The 21,830-nt window shown below is 42.6% G+C and overlaps 2 protein-coding genes across 2 annotated transcripts in view; both read right to left on the bottom strand.

Moving 5' to 3' along the window:
- nox5 (NADPH oxidase, EF-hand calcium binding domain 5) overlaps window positions 1-19,263 on the bottom strand; it is a 32,591-nt gene extending 13,328 nt beyond the window's left edge. Inside the window, exons 1-11 of the mRNA XM_038282180.1 lie at window positions 19,155-19,263; window positions 10,981-11,104; window positions 9,557-9,707; window positions 9,006-9,216; window positions 8,648-8,885; window positions 3,902-4,055; window positions 3,545-3,717; window positions 3,289-3,471; window positions 844-976; window positions 498-628; window positions 267-428 (exon numbers count right to left, since the gene is read on the bottom strand). Coding sequence (XP_038138108.1) covers window positions 267-428; window positions 498-628; window positions 844-976; window positions 3,289-3,471; window positions 3,545-3,717; window positions 3,902-4,055; window positions 8,648-8,885; window positions 9,006-9,216; window positions 9,557-9,707; window positions 10,981-11,100 — 1,656 coding nt within the window. The 5' untranslated portion in view covers window positions 11,101-11,104; window positions 19,155-19,263. The remainder of the gene's footprint in view (window positions 1-266; window positions 429-497; window positions 629-843; window positions 977-3,288; window positions 3,472-3,544; window positions 3,718-3,901; window positions 4,056-8,647; window positions 8,886-9,005; window positions 9,217-9,556; window positions 9,708-10,980; window positions 11,105-19,154) is intronic.
- Window positions 19,264-20,515: 1,252 nt separating this feature from the next.
- Window positions 20,516-21,830, bottom strand: part of rpgrip1l (RPGRIP1 like) — a 46,238-nt gene continuing 44,923 nt past the window's right edge. The window contains exon 27 of the mRNA XM_038282215.1: window positions 20,516-21,003. Coding sequence (XP_038138143.1) covers window positions 20,900-21,003 — 104 coding nt within the window. The 3' untranslated portion in view covers window positions 20,516-20,899. The remainder of the gene's footprint in view (window positions 21,004-21,830) is intronic.

Below are 21,830 nucleotides of genomic sequence, written 5' to 3'. Positions count from 1 at the left end.
CTCTGTAGGATCTCTGTCTGTCTCAGAACCTCCCTGCTATCATTTCAGTTTTCCACATCCATCATAGATTTTAATGCATAAACGCAGTTTGAACATCTGTTAGAATCATAAACTCAGTGAATCAATTCTTCAATCTGTGCCTTCATCAATATCTGCCCAGCATTTGTTCTTCCTGAATGTTTTTTGTCTTAATCTGTTCTCTCCCTCTGTACGCCTAACCACTGAAGGTCAATAGAGGAGTTTAGAATAAACACGCTGGGACACACCTCCCTCAGCAGGGAGCCCTCCCCTCGTTCAGCCAGTCCCGGCTCCTCTGAGGCCGATCCGGACTGCGATCCGTTCTGACGGAACATGGTCAGCTTGACGTCGTCGTCCTGGTTAGAAGGGACGGCCCCCTCAGAGTCAGAGCTGAGGAACATCTGGTCCTTCTGCACAGCACAGACACCTATGAGACTCTGTAAGGCTAGCCAGCTACAGATGTTTCCAGAGGTTCCTACCTGCTGCTGGCGCTTCCTCAGGCTGGTGGCCAGCCTCTTGGGACAAACCTCCTGGCTCTCGGCTTGCCTGAAGTACTCGTACAGGCGGTTGGTCCACTGACCCATGGAGCGCACATGAAGCCACATGGTGTCTGCAGGTCAGAGGTCAAAGAGCTGATGTCACCTCCTGATGAGAACGCTCATGTTGCTATGACAGCACTTGTTTTATCTGGTGTCCAATCTCTGCTCCTAAAATGGATCCTAATGTGACCTGCTGACTGTCTGTTTAAAGCTGAATATCATATAAAGGTTTAGAGCCGCAGAGCGTAACAAGCCCGCCGATCCGACCCAAAGATCCGGTTCACACCTGTCTGCTCGGGGGCGCTGCTGATGGTGAACGGGTGCCACTCATACTTGGCTATCACCGGGATGTTAATGTAGATGTAATCTCCAGGTTTAAACTGGAAGAACTGGGGGCGTCGGATCACCAGGTGAGTCACCTGTTTCATTCAGGAAGAGAGAGAAGAATTTATGTCTGAAAAACCAAATGAATGCAGTTATTTTACACACATTTCCCACGATGACTTTATTAGTCTCTAAGGCTGTTGAGGAGGAATTTTGTCTCACTCTTGTTTCCATCACTGAGGTTTGCTTAGTTTGAATCTCTGCTCTGGTCCAATCAGAGGGTTTCAGTCAGACGGAGCTCATTAATTCATCTGGGAACACTTTAGAACTCATTCATAAGGGTTTATTATGCATCCAAAAAACATCTGTTTGCAAATTCGTATTGTTACGAGGTGCTAACCACACGGGACAGTAACTAGTTACATTTACTTGAATAACTTATTGACAAAAATGCATTTTTAGAAGTAGTTTTACTGCGCCATACTATTTACTTTTATTTAAGTAATTTTTTTACTTAACATTTTTTGGCCTTATTTAGCTGACAAAGCATATTCTAAGCTAAAACACAGTAGAAACAGACAGTTAAAGCTAAAATCCGTATTTCATTTTTTGTTTGTTTTAATGCTACTTTTATTTGCTAAAACATTTATGACTTGGAGGCCAAGGTAGCATAACATGGAGTGGACTTTGTTCCATTACAGGCAAAGAACACGTTCTGCAAAAGGAAATTTGTAAAGAAAAATGCAATCCAGAAATTAAACTTTAAAAAACTTCTTAATCAAAAAAGTTTTTTTTATTTTATTTTTTCAAACTTGATCTTTTTCAAATGTTTCCTTCTCAGATAGAGTTTTAGTAATTTTATTGTTTTCAGATCCAGTTTAAAAATCCCATTCTCTTTACTTCTGGGGGCGGGCTTTCCTCTGCTGTGAGGAATGAAGACGTATTTCTAGCAGCAAAGTTTCATTGAATAGGGAAGGTAGTGATTGAAAACAATGAAATTTGTAAATTTTCATCTGAAAAACAAATAAAAAGAAATCCTGTAAAGAAAAGAAAATGTAAAAAAAAATGTAAAACTTCCGTTTATAGTACATGTTCTTTACCTGCAACAATAACTGAAGTGAATTCCCACCATAATTTACTGTAAATATCATATATTTTAATTGGAGGCAGTTCACTCTGTTCTATCATTCATATACTGTAACTGTATATTATGGTCTATCTGATCACAGTTAAATATTTACTCGAGGAGCCTCTTTACCAGCTGGTCAGTTGTATGTATATAAACACATGAAAGACTGTTTAAAGATGGATTAATAATATTTATTAGCCCTCTATAATGGGAGCCTTAAAGGAATAGTACACCCAAAACATGATTAGCCTTCATTTTCTACTCACCCCCATGCTGAACAACACTCTGGAGTACTTTTTGATATCTCAAATGCATCTGGAGATCTGGGAGGCTTCTTGCTGTCTGCTGACATTCAAATAATGGAGGTCTATGGCGCCCGAGGCAGAAAGGTCCATAAAAGTCCACAAAAAACGTGTCAATATTCCTCCGTACTGCTCTTCCAATGTGTCCTGAGTGGGTAGCGTCCATAATTTACTCGAAACGAAGTCATTTAGAATGTTTTTAGAGCATAAACAGTAGTGTATAGGATTTCCTGAAAGCACGTTCACGACGCTACGGAAACCGCGGCAGACCAAACCAGATGAAAGTGCGCATTCAGCTCGGCAAAGAACTCATGCTCTTCCTCAACACTGAAGTCCTCAGACATTTTTCTTTCGTTGTTTCTTTCTTTGCACAGGTAAACAGCACATTTCTTCTTCTACGCTTGCATTATCGGCAGAGCAGACGCTGAATGCGCACTTTCATCTGGTTTGGTCTGCCGCGTTTTCCGTAGACTCGTGAACGCGCTTTCAGGAAATCCTATACACTACTGTTTATGCTCTAACAACATTCTAAATGACTTCGTTTCAAGTAAATTCTGGATGCTACCCACTCAGGACACTTGGAATACATTGGACGAGCAGTATGGAGGAATATTGACACGTTTTTTGTGGACTTTTATGGACCTTTCTGCCTCGGGCGCCATAGACCTCCATTATTTGAATGTCAGCAGACAGCAAGAAGCCTCCCAGATCTCCAGATGCATTTGAGATATCAAAAAAGTACTCCAGGGTGTTGTTCAGCATGGGGGTGAGTAGAAAATGAAGGCTAATCATGTTTTGGGTGTACTAATACTTTAATGTAAAGTTGTACCAAAGTTGACCACTGCATTTCTTCTAATGAATTTTTTGATATCTAGTTTAATGCTGAGCTGTTGACTAAATAGAAAATATTTTTTGTTGCCTAAAACCCGTTTTAACTCGATGATTTTGGGCCCGCCTGAGCAGGTGTTTTTCTCACCTTGGATGGAAGCAGGTTGACTTCTACAATGTGAAGGCCTCCCATTCGAGACACAGCGATTCCCACGATCTTCTCCAGCAGGAAAACCACACCTGGAACCACAAACCACTTCCAGAAGTTTGCACAGTGGATGATTAGGAGGATCCAGACCAAGATGTAGGACAGGTGAGTCCAATAGAACACCTGGAAGAGACATAAAGGCAACCATCAGAACAGAGTCACGAAATGGGGACAAGCTTGTTTTCTGGGTCCAAACCTCGAAGTGCCCGCTGCGCCGTACGAAAGTGCTGGAGCAGAACACCATGAGGCAGATGAGCAGCTGAAGGACGACCCCGGTCAGCGACGCCGTTCCCTTCACCCAGCCGACCCCCGGCCTGGTGGTCAGCAGGTACTCCCACAGACTGAAGCCACCGCTCGCCGTCATCCGAGCTGAGGCAGCAGAACAACAGGTCCAATCAGCTGTCAGGTCAGAGCTGTTAAACCAAAGACTTATTCTCCTCGTTTATTGTCTCATTTACACATTTAAACAAAGATTAAACCCTGATGTTGATCCTCAGATGATGGCTGAGCTCAGTTCATGAACTAAAACCTAAGCAGACGTGTTTGAGCGAACCAAAATTAACAACGTGCGCCGCCGTGTGCACCAGTGTGAAAACAAGGATGGCGTAGCCCACGATCTGATGGAGCAGGATGTTCTGGTCCAGAGGAAGAATTCTGACCACCCAGGTGGCCCTGAGCCACGTCAGACAACGGCGCAGCATCAACACCTGGACACACAGAATGAGATAAGTTAATACGGAGGAGGAGGTGGAGCTCATTAAACCCAACAACAGCAGCAGAGACAAAACCGATCCAACATCCATCTAACCCACAGCAAGCATCAGAAAAGAAGGTAGAGGCTGCCAGGTGAAGGACCTGCAGGATCATGTTCTACTGGCAGAGCTGACATCCAACATGTTTGTAAAAGAAAACTTAAATAAAAAATAAAAGAACTGATTTTCCCATTTAGCAGATGTGGGCCCAACTGCTGGTGTTCAGATAAAAATATTTTGATCTCTCTAACAGATTAATCCTGCTGTGAAATTTCTGCAGTTTTCTTCAGCAGTCCATGAGGCCGATCACAGATTCATTGATTGAGCATATAATAGTTAAAGGTACTGTGGAGGATTTTTGTGAATTTTTGAAGAGACCTGCCCTCTCCACTTTAACAAAAAAGAAAAAAATGCACATGAACAACCCTATACCCACTCCTGAGAGGGAACACCTATTAAACTTGTGTGAGAGTGTGCACGAGCCCATTTCTCCTCGTGCACACTCTGTTCAAAAGTTGCTGTTTGCATCACTCATACAGGCTTACCTTGAAGATTTGCAATTTTTCCACTATGTCAGACTCACTGCCGGTAAGTGAAAAGCAGAAACACGTAGGACGGCCTTATGTAAACATATCACCTGAATGTTTGAAAATTAGGAGAATCACTTATTTAGATGATTCTCCCGGAAAAAGAACATCCTCCACTATACCTTCAACATTTAAACCTTAACTTAAAACGTCCCTATCTCTCAAAGGAACTACTAACCTAAATCTTAACACTAGAAGTCCCAAAGTGCAGACTTTAGTCTGCACCTAGTTTGTATCAAGTATCCGCCCAAAGGTGTTAACGGCTCTCCTCTGGTGCTCCATTTTCAAATCAAATGCAAATGTAGGAATGTGGTTTGGTGACTTCAGCTGGTGTGCTGGGGTTTATTTGTTAAAGTTGCCTCTCTTTGTGTTTTAAATGAGCTTTTTCAAGGAGTTGAGTAATTTACAGAATTTCTGTGGGGATAAATAGAGCAGGCACAGCACACAGACTCAGAATTCACCCGGAATTCACCATGGCACAACCAAGGCGACCAAGAAGGATGAACGCTCAAGAGGCTTTAGCCATGCTTCAGAGCATGCCAGACTACGAATCTGATGGTGGATCTGTTGGAGACTTAGCATTTCAGAATGAAAACGGCGCAACCGATTCTTCAAGTGAAGAGGATGATTCATATGAGAATGCGACTGCTTTTGCACCAGCAAATCCTCCCCTCCAAAGACGCACCAGGGGCCGAGTGGTCAATTATATGACTGAGCGGGACAGTTCAAACACTGAGGCTACATCAGATGAAGAGGAAGACACAGTGCGCGGCAACTCCCCTCCTTGCAAAAAACAAAAAACTGCTGATGTTGGCACAATGCCTGGATCCACAGAGAAGGCGAAAGATGGCACTGTTTGGTCCCACTGGAAAGTTGAAGACTTTTCTGTTCCTGAAACCCCACAGACTGCCTTCAATGGATCCAGAGGGCCAACAGATTCTGCGAAGCGCAAAATCACAAGCCGCCTTCGCAGCTTCCTGTGTTTGTTGGATATGAACATGTTGCTGACCATCAGAGACTGCACAGTCCACGAGGCCCGCAGAACAAATCCCAGCTGGCAGATGAGTGTCTACGAGCTGATGGCTTTCCTCGCAATCCTTTTTAGAAGGGCTGCCATGGGTTACATTGGTCCCATGCGACACATGTGGGCCAATAAATTCGGAAACGCAGATATCAAACCCATAATGCCTCGTAACCGTTTTTTTGGAATAAGACGGTACCTTCGTTTTGGCAACAAGGACACCCGCAAGGAACGCATACACAATGACAAATTTGCAGCAATTTCTGACATCTGGATGCGGTTTGTTCAGAACTGTGTGTCGTCCTACAGTCCAGGGCAGCATGTTACTGTGGATGAGCAGCTGTTTCCGTCCAAGGTTCGGTGCCCCTTTTTGCAGTACATTGCATCCAAGCCTGACAAGTTTGGAATCAAGTTTTGGATTGCAGCAGATCTGGACACAAAATACATGTGTAATGCCATCCCTTACTTGGGAAAGGATCCCACTCGTCCAAAAGGAGAGAGGTTGTCAGAGAACGTTGTTCTGAAATTGATGGAACCATTTTTGGACAAGGGAAGGACTGTAGCTATGGACAATTTCTTCACCTCTCTGTCTTTGGCTAACAGGCTCCTTCAGCGAAATACAACTCTGCTTGGCACCATCAACAAAATCCGTCGGGAGCTACCAGCAACTGCAAAGGAAACCTCGGGGCGCCAGTTGCACTCCACGCAGGTCCTCAAATCTGGAAGTGCCTTGCTGATGGTGTATGCGACAAAAAAAAAGAAATCTGTCTTTCTTCTGAGTACCATGCATCACAGAGTGGAAATTGTGGACATTCAAAAACAAAAACCAAACACTGTGGTTGATTACAACCATCTCAAATGTGGTGTTGATATTATGGACCAGAAACTGCGCAACTACTCTGTGCGTGCAGGAACACGGAGGTGGCCTATGGCTGTGTTTTATAACCTGCTTGACATGGCCGCCACAAATGCACATGTTTTGTACACAGCGTGTACAGGATCCAAAGAAAGTCGTCGACTGTTCATGCTGGAGCTTTCAGAGGAACTCAAAAACAGGCTCCTGCAGGAAAAGACACAAGAGGAAGAGCAAAAACAGCTACGTCGTGAGATGAGAGTTTCCCAGCAGAAAAAAGACTCAATGCCAGGTGCGCATACTCTGCAATAACAACAGAAGTACTGAACGTTGTGTCCACTGCGGCAAATTTACCTGTGGCAAATGTAGGAAAGGCTCACCATGGGAATTAGGAAACTGCTAGATGGGACAATTGCATTTTACATTTTTCCACATTATATTTAGTGCTTTATCCATATGTAGACTGTTTTTCTTTATCTGAAAAAAAAAAAAAAAAACTTTCTGAGGCTATACCTTCTGTCTGTTGTTTTTCAAAATTGAGCTGTTTGGGGTGGGAATTGGGCTCCAGTCCCCCCAACTGATCTGTACAATGAAAATATTTCCATCAGCTGACAAGAATATTTATACAACAATGACCATCTGCCATATTTACTAGAGGGCAAACAAGCAAACATCATCCGCTCACGATTTCCAGCGGAAAGCCGGTTTTGTGCTGGAAACCCGTTTCCAGCTCAAATTCCAATCTGGCGGCAGGTGGAAATGTAAAGGTTGTGGGTGGGAAGTCTAGCTCCCAGAATAAATAGGCCCAGCAGATCGACTCAGAATTATTGAGATTTCAAGCTTGGCTTGGCTTGGCGTACAAGCTTGGCTGCAACAGACGAGCATGTGTTGTACAAGCCATGCACAGGGACCAAAGAGAGTCCACCAAAGTTAATTCTGCTACTTGCAAATGAACTTCGTAACATTTGTATGCAAGAAAAGGCAATAAAGGAAGAACACATGAGACAGCATTGTGAGATGAAGAGACTAGGGCTGTTCCTTTTGTGACATATATGTTACTCCAATACTAAAGGCATACTGTTTGTCATTCTCTAAGATTAAATTTTGAATGACATAAAAAGGCGAGACAAGACAAAATACAATTATTCTTTCTTTCATATAGTGAGCTTTGCAATATAAATGAGTCTGTTGGTGAATGGACAATAGAAATAGGCTCTGCCTTGCCTTGTTGGAAAATCATGGTTATGACTTGTTCTCAGCTCAGGAACTAGGACCACTATGATATCTGGTTGTTCAATAGGTTTGCCTAAATAAAAATTTAGATATGACATATAAATATATTCCTGCAAAAAGGTATGATGTTGCAGGGGCAGGTACTGAAAAGTGCTTGGAACTTGGTCTTGATGCCAGTTTGTTTCAGCCTTTATCCAGTCTTAATGTAGAAGGGCTGGTCATATCACAGGTTATTTGCATTACAATAGGGACAGTTAGCAAGGCAGAGTGAATACACAAACTTGCAGAGGGGAGGGGGGCTTGCAGGAAAACTGAAAATCTCTGGGACATCTAGTGTTAACAGACTGGTGCTGTGATGCAAGTCTTTAACTTAAAAATGGGGGATTTGGGGATGAATCCTGGGTTAATCCTGTCAATAATCTTAAAGAACTAAACTGGACCAAGATGGACCTGCAGGCTGGTAGCATCTGGATAACATGCTGATTATACTGTGCTGACTTAGAAGGTGGCTGCTCACATACTTGATCCTCATTTGTCTGGTAGCAGGGATGACCAGCCAACCCCAGAATACACTGCATCAGTAAATCTGAGCGTAAGCAAAGGGAGGCCCATTTTAGAGGGGATACAGGGAGGTACCGGTTCTGGAGTCGTGGTCTGTGTCTCCAATCTCTATCTAGGGCACTATATTGTGGTCACGCCATTTTAAATGAGTGTCCGAACATCTAGTGGATGAAAAAGTAGTGGACTCGAAAATCCTTCAAAAGTAGTGATTATCAATGGTCTCTGAATTATTCAGCAAATGCAGTTTGGGAAAATCTTTGTGCTAAATGATATTTTATTATTTCTGTGGTACCATAATGAAGGTGCAGTTGAAGTTGAGACACTGTCCACAGCCTTTGGCCAGCATGAACCAGCCGCCACCGTAGCTGTGGTACAGCATGGCGCTGATGAAGAGCAGCAGGTTGAGCAAAGCGTACACACACAGGAACAGCAACTTCCGGCTGTTGTTCTGCCAGTAGGCCCGGGTTAGATACCGAGGAGCCTGAGGCTTCTTCTGATCAGGATCCGGTGGTTTCAGCCAGTTAGCAGCGCTGCGGAAGATACAACAGGAAAAAAAACAGAGATTTCTGTAGGGTTTTGGTTCGTAGACAAGATATTCACATCATTAATCTGTTTACATTACAACCTTTCTGAGTGGAAAACCAGCTCACCTAATGGTGAGGTTCTCCATCACTTCTGGAAAGTTCTCCAGCTCAGCTTTAAGCTCTTCGAAGGTGATGGAGCCACTGTTGTCTTTGTCAGCTGACTCAAACAGAACCAGCGTCAAATCGTCCAGCTTCTCCTCTGGCAGAGAGATCGCACTCTCGTGCAAACACGACTTCAGAACCGTTCTCAGCTCATCTGGATCGATGGAACCACTGCCTGTTAGCACAAACAACCACAGCTATGGTGAGGTTACACTATTGTTTCGATGGGCCAGTCTGAAGAAACAAAACATCTACCAGTGTTTGGAGTAGATTGAAAGAGGTGTTTTAGTCAAGACCGTACCAACCAAGACCAAGGAGTACCTAGACCTAGACAAGGCCAAGACCTTTGGAGACCAAGACCACATAATGTCTTGGTCTTGTATTGGTCTCTGCTTCTAAAAGTCTTGCCTTGTCCATGACTCAGCACTCCTTGGTCTTGGTTGGTGTGGTCTTAACTACGACACTTGATTAAACACCCTGAATTTAGCTTTGAAGCTTGTTGGAGGGTTTCTGACCGTCAACGTCGTAGACTTGAAACAGGAAGCGGAGCTTATCTGTCTCATCGCCGTGGATGAGGAGATTGAGAGCTTTGAGCAGCTCATCCAGACTGATGGATCCACTGCCATCAGAGTCGAACAGCGCAAAGAAGCGCTCAGCGAAGAAAGACTACAAAAAGGAAGCAGAATACAGGAAGCATTTAAGACAGAGAAGCAGCTGGTGCTCTGTACTGTAGGATGAAATATTGAAATATATGACCCATATACCCGAACCCTCTGAAACCCTGAGTTTGGACCAAGCTTGGATCAGTTAACCATGCTGAGCTTGGTTCTAAGAGCATTTACACATCATGCTGGCACAATTTCTCGCCTCCTATCGGTGGTCCATGATATTACAGCTCTAAAGGTGGGAATTACACCAACAAAAATGGTTGTGAACGGGGGAAGAGATCTGTGAATTGCAAACCCGGACACGCCAGAAAACCTGCAATATTAGTCAGCTGGCTTTAAATAGGAGATGACGTGGTCTACGCATGCACTCTTTATTATCAGAGATCTGAGCCATAACTGAACCGTGCCTAGCCCTACTGTTGAACTAGACCTAGATTTAGCACGGTTTGGTTTTGTCCGGCACGGTCCAGTTCAGTTGCGCTCCATTTACACTCAACAGTTAGCTCATAATCGTGCTCGCCGTGGTTTTAAAAGGGTAGTGTAAATGGGGCTATAGAGTCAAAATCTAGAGTGTTTCACACAATCAACTAAACTGTGATTGTGTGAAAACTCTTTAAGGTGTCAACAGTTTAACCAAGTAGAAAACACCCTCTGAATCCCCCCTTCTTATGGAACGGAACCACCAGCTCAGTCTGCCAGTCCTGGCCCACTGGTCCTGGCCTCCATGTGATATTGAAGAGACATGTCAGCCATTACAGATCAAGGACCTAGATCCAGGGTCCTGAGTTACCCATGGGGGATCTTATCAATCCCCTACAGGGACACCAGACTCAGAGGCGGCGCCTGGGACCCAATCCTCAACAAAATCCATCCTGAATGTAATGCTTCGATTGATTGCCAAATGAGACCCATTTAACATGGATGTGCTTGGTATCACATCCGCCGAACAGTGCAGGAAATTCTGACCCAAAGTAAATTAAGGAAAATAGAGTGCATGCTGATAGATGCATCGACGCTGAACTGCTGAGGCGTCAGTTTGCTAATCAAACCATGGTTAAAGGGTCAAATGAAAAGGCTGTTTTAAAAATATTTTTCAGTATAAACAATCAAAATGTCTTTAAAAAATGTATTTTATGGACTGCATGATGGCGCAATTTGCAGCAATGCTGAAGTGGTCCAGGGATCTAGTGACCCCCAAGGGGGGGGTTTCAACCCACCTACCTTGAGAAGCCCAGCTCTAACACCTGTATGTGTTTTGTAATGTTTCTCACCTCTTTGACTTTGAGTGCAGTTTTAAACTCATCGATGTCGATCTCTTTGTCGTCTCCGGCGATAGTCTCAAACTGTTTGGTTACCCACTCCAACCAGTGAGCGTCTTCATCCACACTCATGATTCTGTGGGAAGAAACCATACAGGCTGATCCTACATCTGCAGCGTCTCTCACCCCAGGCTCACACCGACTCCGGTCTTACCGTTGCGGTGCGGTGGGTGCGGCGCCGCAGTGATTCCAAGTCATTAAAAAGACGTAAACCTCTCTCACCGGCTGCTGAGCTGTCCGGCTGCGGTTACCGAGACACTCCGGCGCTGCAGAAAATTCCGCAAGAAAGCTATCCTTGCGGCGTGCCGGAGCCCTCCGCAACAAGCTCTCGCAAATATCCTTATTTGGGCCGTGTTATCGCGTGAAGTTACGCGAACTCAAGTGAACTTCTGTTAAATCTCCGGACCTGTTGCCGGAGCCGCAGAGCCACACTGCACCGTAGTCAAAAGGGCCGTGTGAGAGGGGGTGTGCGGGAGTTGCAGTCTCCGTCGGCTCGGTAACCGCACCGGAGCCAGTGTGAGCAAGGGGTAACCTCTGTACAGTGGGTGATGGTTGGAAATGGACACTTCACTCACACTCCCCGTGTTTCACGAATTGCGTGAAAAACATAGTGCTACTAAAGCCACTAGGTGGCAGTCTGAGTCTATTTCCGTGTCCCATGAGTCAGGATAAGATAGGTGAATGAGCAGACTGGGAGGGCTATCACGTGTTGCGAGCTGAGCAGATTATTGTTCCCCAGGTTTAGCGTAGAGGGTAGGGTGAATGGTCTGCAATTCAAAAGGTTGAGGGTTCGGGCCCAGTTGTGGCTGAGTTTATCATTGTTGCCTTACATGTTTTTCTATTTTTTTTAATCACAATAACTTATTTATATATATTACAGATACTAGTCTATTATGCTGTTTGACTTTATGGCATCTTTCTTTAATTTAGATCAGCTGATGTGCGCTCCACCTTTCCAAGGAATTACATTAGACCATAGGGATTATCATTCTACAGCCTCAATATCTTACTCTGATAATAATAGGCATATTGTTATACTATTTTTGTTCTTTTTTTTATCATCTAGCTGGTAAAATTTTCAGTTTGATCTGGAAAAGGACGCTATGATGCCTGATACAACAAGCATGAAAGGCCCAACCCCCCAGGCTTTTTGGGCACATTATGCAAGAATGCTGCTTGCTGCCGCAAGGAATAGTGGCGTTTCTAAACTGTTGTCAGGGATGGTTGTGACCCACCCAAAAGTCAGTGAGCTAATCCGGAGTATTCCCATTTTAAATACAGTGAACCCTTGTTTATTGCGGAGGTTACGTTCCAAAAAGAACCCGCGATAGGTGAAATCCGTGAAATAGAAACCTAATTATTTTTAGAGTTATCATACAATGAAATGTAATCACTTGTCACACCTCCTCTTAGACTATGAATTCATTAAGGGTGGGATAGTCTGTGACTATGTTAAACTGGTTTAGATTTCATCTGATGGAACAGAGACACTTTGTTTGAAGTGGTTTTATTTTGAGATAAACATATTTGTCAGTCTCTGTTGGTTGGATTCTTCCTGTTTGTATTTAAGTGCTGAACTGTTTAATAATTTTCACCTTATCTCCCTATATTTAACTGTAATTTTTTTAATCCACTCATTGATGTCCTGAAGCTGCTTCATATTTTTTAAAGGTATTATTTAGCAGCTTTTATTCATTAGTAGCTGGACAGGAAGTAGAGCAGGAAGAGAAAGATAAGACATGCAAAAAATAAATACATCAAACAGCTGCTACAACGCTAAACCAGAACAACACTGTATCTCTCCTCCCAGTTTTCAAACCATCTCCAACATCAATTTTAAAGTTTCTCTCAGGAACCCAACTTCAACAAAAACTATAAAAAACAAAACAAAGTGGACGAAGCATCTCCTGATATACTCTGAAGATGAAAAAGTGGGAAAATGCAGGCGTATCAGCAGAGAGCGAAACATGAAAATAAAGTAAAAAAAATGAAAAACAGGAAATAAGGACAGGAGACTGCAGTGTAAGGATCTTTGATGACGCTCCGTTGTGCACCTAGCGCAGTGTCACTGAAGGAACTCTGAAACAGCTTCATGCATGAAGTGAATGAAGGTTTGATTGAAAACTGTCTTTCAGTTAAATGCTGCAGGAGAAAGAAGTTTCCACCCGGTCGGATCAGTCTGAAATATTCACGGATTGATTTGAGCTCATCTTTTTCCAAGATGGAGGGATCATGCTAGATAAAACTGATATTAGGGATGGATTTCCTTTGAACTTATACGCAAAGGCTCAAGTATGTCCTCTTAGCGCGGCCATGCTCAATACTCTCTGGTTTAAAGCAGACGAACCAATCAGAGCCCAGGACCCATGATGCAGCAGAGCATTCCTGTAAGGAAAGATTATTTCAATTATACCTTTTAATGTTTTTTCATGGTTAAAAATTAATCAACTGGCTGTTGAAACACTTTATGCCTCATTTGCAGTGATCAGATGTTCTAACCTGTTTGCCTCACCAATGAGACTCTGTTTCTTTCCACACTGGTTCACAATGTACAGCTGTTAAAGAGGGGGACACAAACAGAACTACACATTGAAAAACGGGGCCAAGAACAGAAATGATTTTGATACTTGTGGAATTTCCTCCTTGGGTTTTTAACAAGTTTCTTAAACAGCTGCAATCATGGTCACCAACCACACCTTTACACGCCTTGTCTGCTTTAGAGGTCTAAGCAGTGTTAGACATTTTTGTAAATTAAGTACTTTGCTGTTTTTGTCATTAATGTATAAAATACTCCTAAAAGGAAAACTTCATCACACCAGGTGTCCATGATCTCATTGAAAGTCGTCAAGCTGTCTGGAAAAGACTGAGAAGAAAATCCTAACGGGAAGTGATCCTCGGTGGGTGTGAACGTCGTTCCTTTCACCATGTGGAAGTCATAAGAAAGTGGAGCAAAAAAAAGTGAATAAACTTTCTGATGAAATAAAACAAACTCTCTGTTTAAACCTGAAAGCTTTAATCTGTGGGTCTCATATCTTCACCGTAGATCAAACTTCTTCCCTCCAACAGAAAGGCTCAGGCCATCTGACAGCACCCAAACAGACCTCATCCTGTGCTGCACGTAGGAGCTGCTTCCTCAGAGGAACCTGGGTTCTCTACCAGTACCTCAGCAGTTCTGACAGGTATGTTCCCAGAGATGACCTGCTGCAGTGGCTCGCTCAGCCTTCAGAAACAGCTGATCATACTCCGGTTCAACTCCCTGTTGCTGCTGACAGCACAGTCCAGCTGCATCCTAACCATCGGTACCGGATCCAGAAAGGCTCATCAGAGCTTTGATCCAGATCAATTCAATTCAAAATGTCTTAATTCCAAAAGGAAATTAAATGTTGCACTAAATCATAAGTTATTTTTATGTGTTGTAGGTCTTGATAGGTTTAGGCAGGAAGGATCTCCTGTAGAGGTCTGTCTTGCACCGGATCTGGAGAAGCCTCTGAATGAAGAGGATGCTCACTATTGTCCATAATTTTCTTCACTTTATGAAGAATTCTTCTTTGAAATAATTTCCAGAGGTTGTAGAGGAGTTCCTGGAGCAGAGCCCGCCTTCTTAATTAGCTTGTTGAGCTTCTTTAAGTAATTAGCTCTAATAATGTTTCCCAAGAAAATGATGGCAGAAGAGATCACACTTTCCACTTATAGAAGATATGCAGCATCTTACTGCAAACACTGAAGGTCCTGAACTTCCTTTGGAAGTACAATCTGCTCCGTACCTTCTTGTAGAAGTCTTCACAGTTGTGTCTCTAGTCTAGTTTGTTGTCCAGCTGAACACCAAGGTATTTATACTCCTCCACCACCTCCACTTCTTCTCCTCTGATCTTTATAGGATTTAACTTGTTCTTTTTTCTTCTGAATCAATCATATCCTTGTTTTGTTGGCATTCAGGATCAGATGATTGTTTCCACACCATGCCATAAACCTTTTCAGCAGCTCTCTGTCCTCAGCTTCTTGTCCACCGTTGATGCACCCAATGATTGACTTTATTGATTGACTTTTTTGGTTGCAGAGTCCTCTGAGTATTTCAGTAGATGACAGGACTCTGTCCGGTACTGGAAGTCAGACGTGTAAAGAGTAAAAAGGAACGGAGAGAGTACTGTCCCCTGCGGTGCTCCTGTGCTGCTGATTACTTTATTAGACAGCTGAGGCTTCAGTCTGACAAACTGTGGTCTGTTTGTAAGGTAGTCTTTGATCCAGGTGATAAAATGGTTAATAATCTGAGCAGAGAAAAACAACAGTGTGATCTGATTTCCCAAGAGGAAATACTTCAGAAATGTAGGAGTCCTTCACATTTGTATAAAACAAGTCCAAAGTTTCGTTTTCTCTGGAGCACTTTTGGAAAGTTGGCAGTGTAGCAAAGGGTTCTTGCCACAAATCCATTTGGCTGTTGTGTCAGTAGCTTAGCTCAGCTACTGCATTTGGCTGTTTTGTCAGTGTGGTTTCTATCAGTCTGATCCTCAATAAATATTAATCATCACTGATTTGATCCAAAATTCAGCAGATTTAAAACACTTCATTTATAATGTTTGTTAAAATGTCAGAACTTCCAGAACAGACCCAAACTCCCCATAACCCCCTATCCCAGTTAACCAGCATTCAAAATGACCCAAGATGGTTTAGGTTAGATTAATTGGCTTCTCTAAAACTCTCATTAGGTCTGAGTGTGTGCATGAATGGTTCTTTGTCCGGTTTTTGTTACCCTGCAATGGACTGGTGACCTGTTTAGGGTGTACCCCGCCTCTTGCCCATAGATGGCTGGAGATAGGTACCAGCACCCGTCACTTGAAAACCCGCTTCGGATAAACATGACGGAAAAATGGATGGATGGATTAAAATCTGGACGGTTTCACAAATTGATGAAAGATATTTTAAGGTTCCCAAACAGCATGTAAAAAATCATTTCTCTCTCTTTCTCTCTGGTGATTTGCTACTGTGTCACCAAATCACCTGGACCCTTTTCCATCCTTCAGACTGTTTCCTGAGATAAAGAACTGCTCTGGCCTTTTTTTGGATTCGGTGGACAATAAAGGAATCGATCTAGAAGGAGCTTCTGGAAAAGTTATCTATTGGATAATTGTAAAAACTCTCAATCAACACAAACTGATTGGATGCAGTGACACAGTATGGAGAACTAATTTTTCTTTAAAATCTGAATTCAAGCATGATTGGAAATAGTTGTATAAGCCTTCTCTAACGAAAAAAAAACATGCAGATTTAAAATGGAGAATCCTTCATGGTATTGTAGCAGTAAACTCTTTTGTTTCTGTTATTAATCCTGCGGTGGAAGAAAAATGTCCATTTTGTGAACAGAGAGAAACAGTGTTTCATAGTTTTTCTGACTGTGTTCGTCTGTCAGCTCTTTTTGTGCTCTTGAGAACTACACTCACCGGCCACTTTATTAGGTACACCTGTCCAACTGCTCGTTAACACTTAATTTCTAGGCAGCCAATCACATGGCGGCAACTCAGTGCATTTAGGCATGTAGACATGGTCAAGACAATCTCCTGCAGTTCAAAGCGAGCATCAGTATGGGGAAGAAAGGTGATTTGAGTGACTTTGAACGTGGCATGATTGTTGGTGCCAGAAGGGCTGGTCTGAGTATTTCAGAAACTGCTGATCTACTGGGATTTTCACGCACAACCATCTCTAGGGTTTACAGAGAATGGTCCGAAAAAGAAAAAACATCCAGTGAGCGGCAGTTCTGTGGGTGGAAATGCCTTGTTGATGCCAGAGGAGAATGGCCAGACTGGTTCGAGCTGATAGAAGGGCAACAGTGACTCAAATAACCACCCGTTACAACCAAGGTGGGCAGAAGAGCATCTCTGAACGCACAGTACGTCGAACTTTGAGGCAGATGGGCTACAGCAGCAGAAGACCACACCGGGTGCCACTCCTTTCAGCTAAGAACAGGAAACAGAGGCTACAATTTGCACATGCTCATCGAAATTGGACAATAGAAGATTAGAAAAACGTTGCCTGGTCTGATGAGTCTCGATTTCTGCTGCGACATTCGGATGGTAGGGTCAGAATTTGGCGTCTACAACATGAAAGCATGGATCCATCCTGCCTTGTATCAACGGTTCAGGCTGGTGGTGGTGGTGTCATGGTGGGGGGAATATTTTCTTGGCACTCTTTCGGCCCCTTGGTACCAATTGAGCATCGTTGCAACGCCACAGCCTACCTGAGTATTGTTGCTGACCATTTCCATCCCTTTATGACCACAATGTACCCAACTTCTGAAGGCTACTTTCAGCAGGATAATGCGCCATGTCATAAAGCTGGAATCATCTCAGACTGGTTTCTTGAACATGACAATGAGTTCACTGTACTCAAATGGCCTCCACAGTCACCAGATCTCAATCCAATAGAGCATCTTTGGGATGTGGTGGAACGGGAGATTTGCATCATGGATGTGCAGCCGACAAATCTGCGGCAACTGTGTGATGCCATCATGTCAATATGGACCAAACTCCCTGAGGAATGCTTCCAGCACCTTGTTGAATCTATGCCACCAAGAATTGAGGCAGTTCTGAAGGCAAAAGGGGGTCCAACCCGTTACTAGCATGGGGTACCTAATAAAGTGGCCGGTAAGTGTATTTTCAACAGATTTGGAAAAATTTTCACTAAACATGGATTTATTTGTATATTTAAATTCATACATCAAGAAATGAGTAAATGTCGATTGATCAATTTTTTGTTAGGACAGGCTAAAGTGGCCATCTTCATAGGTAGAAAGAGGAAGGTGGTGGAAGAGTCAAATATTGATTTGGTTTCTTTCTTTATTAATCTGGAGAAGTTTAGGCTTGAATTTAATTTTCACAGATCAGTTTCAGATTTAGATACTTTTTGTGACATCTGGAGTTATGGGAAAGTAATTTGTAGTGTGGTAAGAGGAGAACTCATTTTTGGAATGGTGTTAATGTAATTTATTCTGTGGTGTAATTTCCTGTTACATAGTTTGTGATACTGTGTCGATTATTTATTGAAAATAAATGAGTTATTAAAATCAAAATCTCTCTCTCTCTCTTTAAAGGAATTAAATTCTTGGAACATTAATTTAAGGAAATAATTTTATCCCATTCTGCAGCTTAGTTTCACAGTATGAATTTCAAAAAAGACATTTCGACAATATCAACATATTAGATCTATAATAAAAGACAGATTTAAGATTAATGAAGCAGGTCTACAAATGTGTAGAGGATTTATAAGCCTTAATCCTCCAAAATTACTGTCCAAAATATATACAAGTTTATCCAAAATAGATGAGTCTATATCACTTCCCACTGGAAAATGGAGAGGTATTTATCCATTAGGCTTGATCAAAATGTTTGGTCTAAATGCGTCGCAAAGTATGTTACAGCCTAAGTTTTTATCTGGTGGCACAAAAACTTACTTTTTTTTTTCAGATGTGAAATTAGGGCTGCTTAATCTCAAATTTGAAGAAGTTAGTCAGATTTGCATGGGGTTACTATGGTTCCTTTGTTTGAAGCAAAGAACATGTATAGAATATTATTTTTTTCAAATGTTTTACACATATTTCATATTGTATAACTTTTTACAAATTTTTCTTTTTCAGATTGAATTTTACAATTTAATTTTTTTTTGACTGAGTTTTACAGATCAGATTATCTTTACTGAATGAAAGAATAATCATGAAAAAAAAGGACCAAGTTCACTTCATAAATCTGGGATTAGTGCCAAACTCAAAAACTATTAACCAAAAATCTGCAAACATTATGTTGATTTAATGCAGATTTAACTGAGAGCATGGAGCAAACATTAAAGATGAAAGTTGAGATCCCTGTAGGAAAAAAAACCCTGAATAAACAGATTTCCTCAAAGTCCATCCAGTTCCCTGGAACCACCAGACTGGATCCAGCAGAACCTTTTCATCCACCTTGAGCTTAACTCAACATAGACCTGTTAGAACTTTAATTCTGGCTCTGAACCAAATGCAAAAAGCTATGTTAGTCTTTATTTCTGCTTTTCCTTAAAATAATTTATTAATTTTAACTATTTTTGCACTGAAATAGACTCCAACACGAATCTATTCTGTCAGCAGAAGGAAAGAGTTTTACCTGCTGCAGTGGAAGCTGCTCGGTCCTCAGCTGCTCTGGTTCTGATGTCCGTCTGCTTCTCCTTCTCCTCCTGTTGTTCTGAGGGCCAGCCTTGGTCAGCTGCAGCAGACATCCTGCCACCGCCTCACACACAAGCACATCTCTCTATCCTCGTGGGGACTTTCAATTAACTTCCATTCATCTCTAACCCATTTCTACTGCCTAAACGTGTCCCTACCCTAACCATTACAGGTTCATACTCCTACCCCATCCTAAACTCAACTCAGAGCTTAGTCCTAAACCTAGCCTTAACCCTAAAACAGCATTTGTACCCATGGGGACCAGACATCGTTCCCCACTAGAGTAACCGAGATGTGCTAAGATTCATAGGAAATGCTCCCCACCATATAATAAACACACATCCACATCCATGTTTGTTCTGCTATATGCAGTTAGGACCATGTGTTGATTCCCATTGAATTTTAGTCATTTTCAACCCTTTCTATGGCCGAACTGTAAAATCACACCTAAACCCAACCATTACCGATGCATACCTGACCAACCAGAACCTAATTGTAATCTTAGTTGTAAACTTAACCATAAGCAAAATAACATTCTGAGAACTAGCAAAATGTCCTCAATTTACAACAACTGGTCCTCATTAGGATGGTAAAATTGGAAAAATTATTCTTATTCTGGTTTCTATACAAGTCCCCCCCCCCACATGCACCAACCTAACTCCATCTGCAGCCACACTTTGGTCGTCTGCACAGGAAACTCTTGTTCGACTCAAGTTTCCCAAAACTTTGCTAAAATACAAATAAAGAAAAACTGCAAAAATGTTTTTAAAACTTGGAAACAGACATATTTTTATATCAAAGTAAAAAAATCAAACCCAAATTTAAAATAAAATAATTTGCCTTTATTTTATGGTTCATTTCTGAGGACAGACATGTTTGAATTCTGAAGAAACAAGCTTTAATATTATACCCTTCAAAACTTGGCAGGAAAATAATTCAAGGCACAAAATGGACGTTAGTTTTCCAAGGCTGACGTGAAAAGATGGACGGACCGGAAACGTTCGTTTCTCATCATCTGAGGAGGATCATTCAGGCGTTTCTTCACCTGTCAGACGTAGGAGGAACCAGGTTTACTGATCCAACGGACCTCCAGAACAAAACCAGAGCAGCTTCTACAGATGATCCCGGTGCAAACTGGTCAGACTGGGATGGAAAATCTGTTGGTGGTTTTCCAGTGCTGAAGGACAGCGGGACCTTTTACCTCTGTGGTCAGGAATGTTGGATAGGTTTGTCTTCCTGCCTTGTTTGCCCAGTTTCGTGGCAATGCGGCGGTACAATCAGACCCATCGCTGATCAGGCCGATCTGCAATGAGCTTCGCCACAACAACACTCAGCAGGAAGCTGCAACGCACAAGGGAACAAACAACCTTCTTCGTCTGAGCCCTGATTTCATGGATTCTGAGATTCAGCTTTTTCCTGAGTTCTGATACATTCAGGACCGACCCGATCCACTGGCAGCTGCTGGATGGTTTCCTGATGGGTCGTCATAGTTCTGGAGCCGAGTCCAGAAAGATCCTGCAACAGACGGACCTCTGCTCCAACCAGACACATTAAAGTCTCCTGTGGTGGAATATTCAGCAGGACCTTCAGAATCACAGCAGACCAAAGCATGCCAACCTGAATCTCTCTTTATTCTCAGCCAGAGCAGAATAGAGAATATCTCCTGAAATAAAAGCAGTTGCAGCTTCACTCCTTGTCCTGGTCCTCCATGATGGCCCGTAGAGCCTCCAGGCCCTCCAAGGACACGGTCAGCTGGCCCACCACCTCGCTGCTGTCCTCCACGTCCAGCACTGCAGCAAACACACAGAGACCAGCAGATGAAGTCTGACAGATCTGGAGAATTTCGGCTAAAACAAAAGCTTCAGACTGATGCCAGTCTGAAACATTTCTGCACCTTTTAAAAATCTGACAAACATTCATCAAAGCAGGAAGTTAAATAAGAAGGACAGAAGATGTGTGACTGACAGCCTCCCAGAGTCTGGGAGGCTGTCCTTCAGAGGTCTGTGCTGATCGCTGGGTTCTCAGGAAACCAAACTCTGGGCCCATATCATGATGCCTTCAGAGGAGGGCGGCTATAACCCCTGATTTAAAGGGCGACTCACCCTTAAATCAACATTATTTTGCTCATAAACTGTATAAATAGATGTCTTCTAATGCTGTCTACATATTCCAGGCATTATTTTCAGTTTACTGCAGATTTGCTGAAATCCTGTTTTTGTGTCTTGAACTGCCTGTTTGGACCCCCCCCTCAGGTTAAAAAGGGTTACTGCATCTGATTTTCCCTGTTGTCTTAGCAGAGGAACGTAATGTCATTCAGGAGGTGAGCAGCCAGTCTGGATCATCTTTCCACTCCTGTATAAGGATTAGACATTAGTTTGGAGTCAGTCAGTCACATGATCTTAAAGCTGTTGGAAAACAAAATTCATTTTGAAAAGAAAATGGTTTATAAAAAAGTAAATGCATCAAATTTGGACAGAAAATAGTTTTCCTTCATCCTTCTGTTCTAAAGTTATAACTTGGGATTAATTTGATCTCAATGGTTGAGAAGCCCTGAAAGGTTTCGACTTAATGTTAATCAGAGTGTTTGGTTCAGATATTTATAGACAATCGCCATGAC

The sequence above is a fragment of the Cyprinodon tularosa genome, unplaced genomic scaffold (genome assembly GCF_016077235.1).
Source record: "Cyprinodon tularosa strain WSP-4 unplaced genomic scaffold, ASM1607723v1 ctg180, whole genome shotgun sequence".
Lineage (NCBI taxonomy): Eukaryota > Metazoa > Chordata > Actinopteri > Cyprinodontiformes > Cyprinodontidae > Cyprinodon > Cyprinodon tularosa.
Note: the sequence above shows the minus strand (reverse complement) of the source record. Positions and strands in the feature narration are given on the sequence as shown.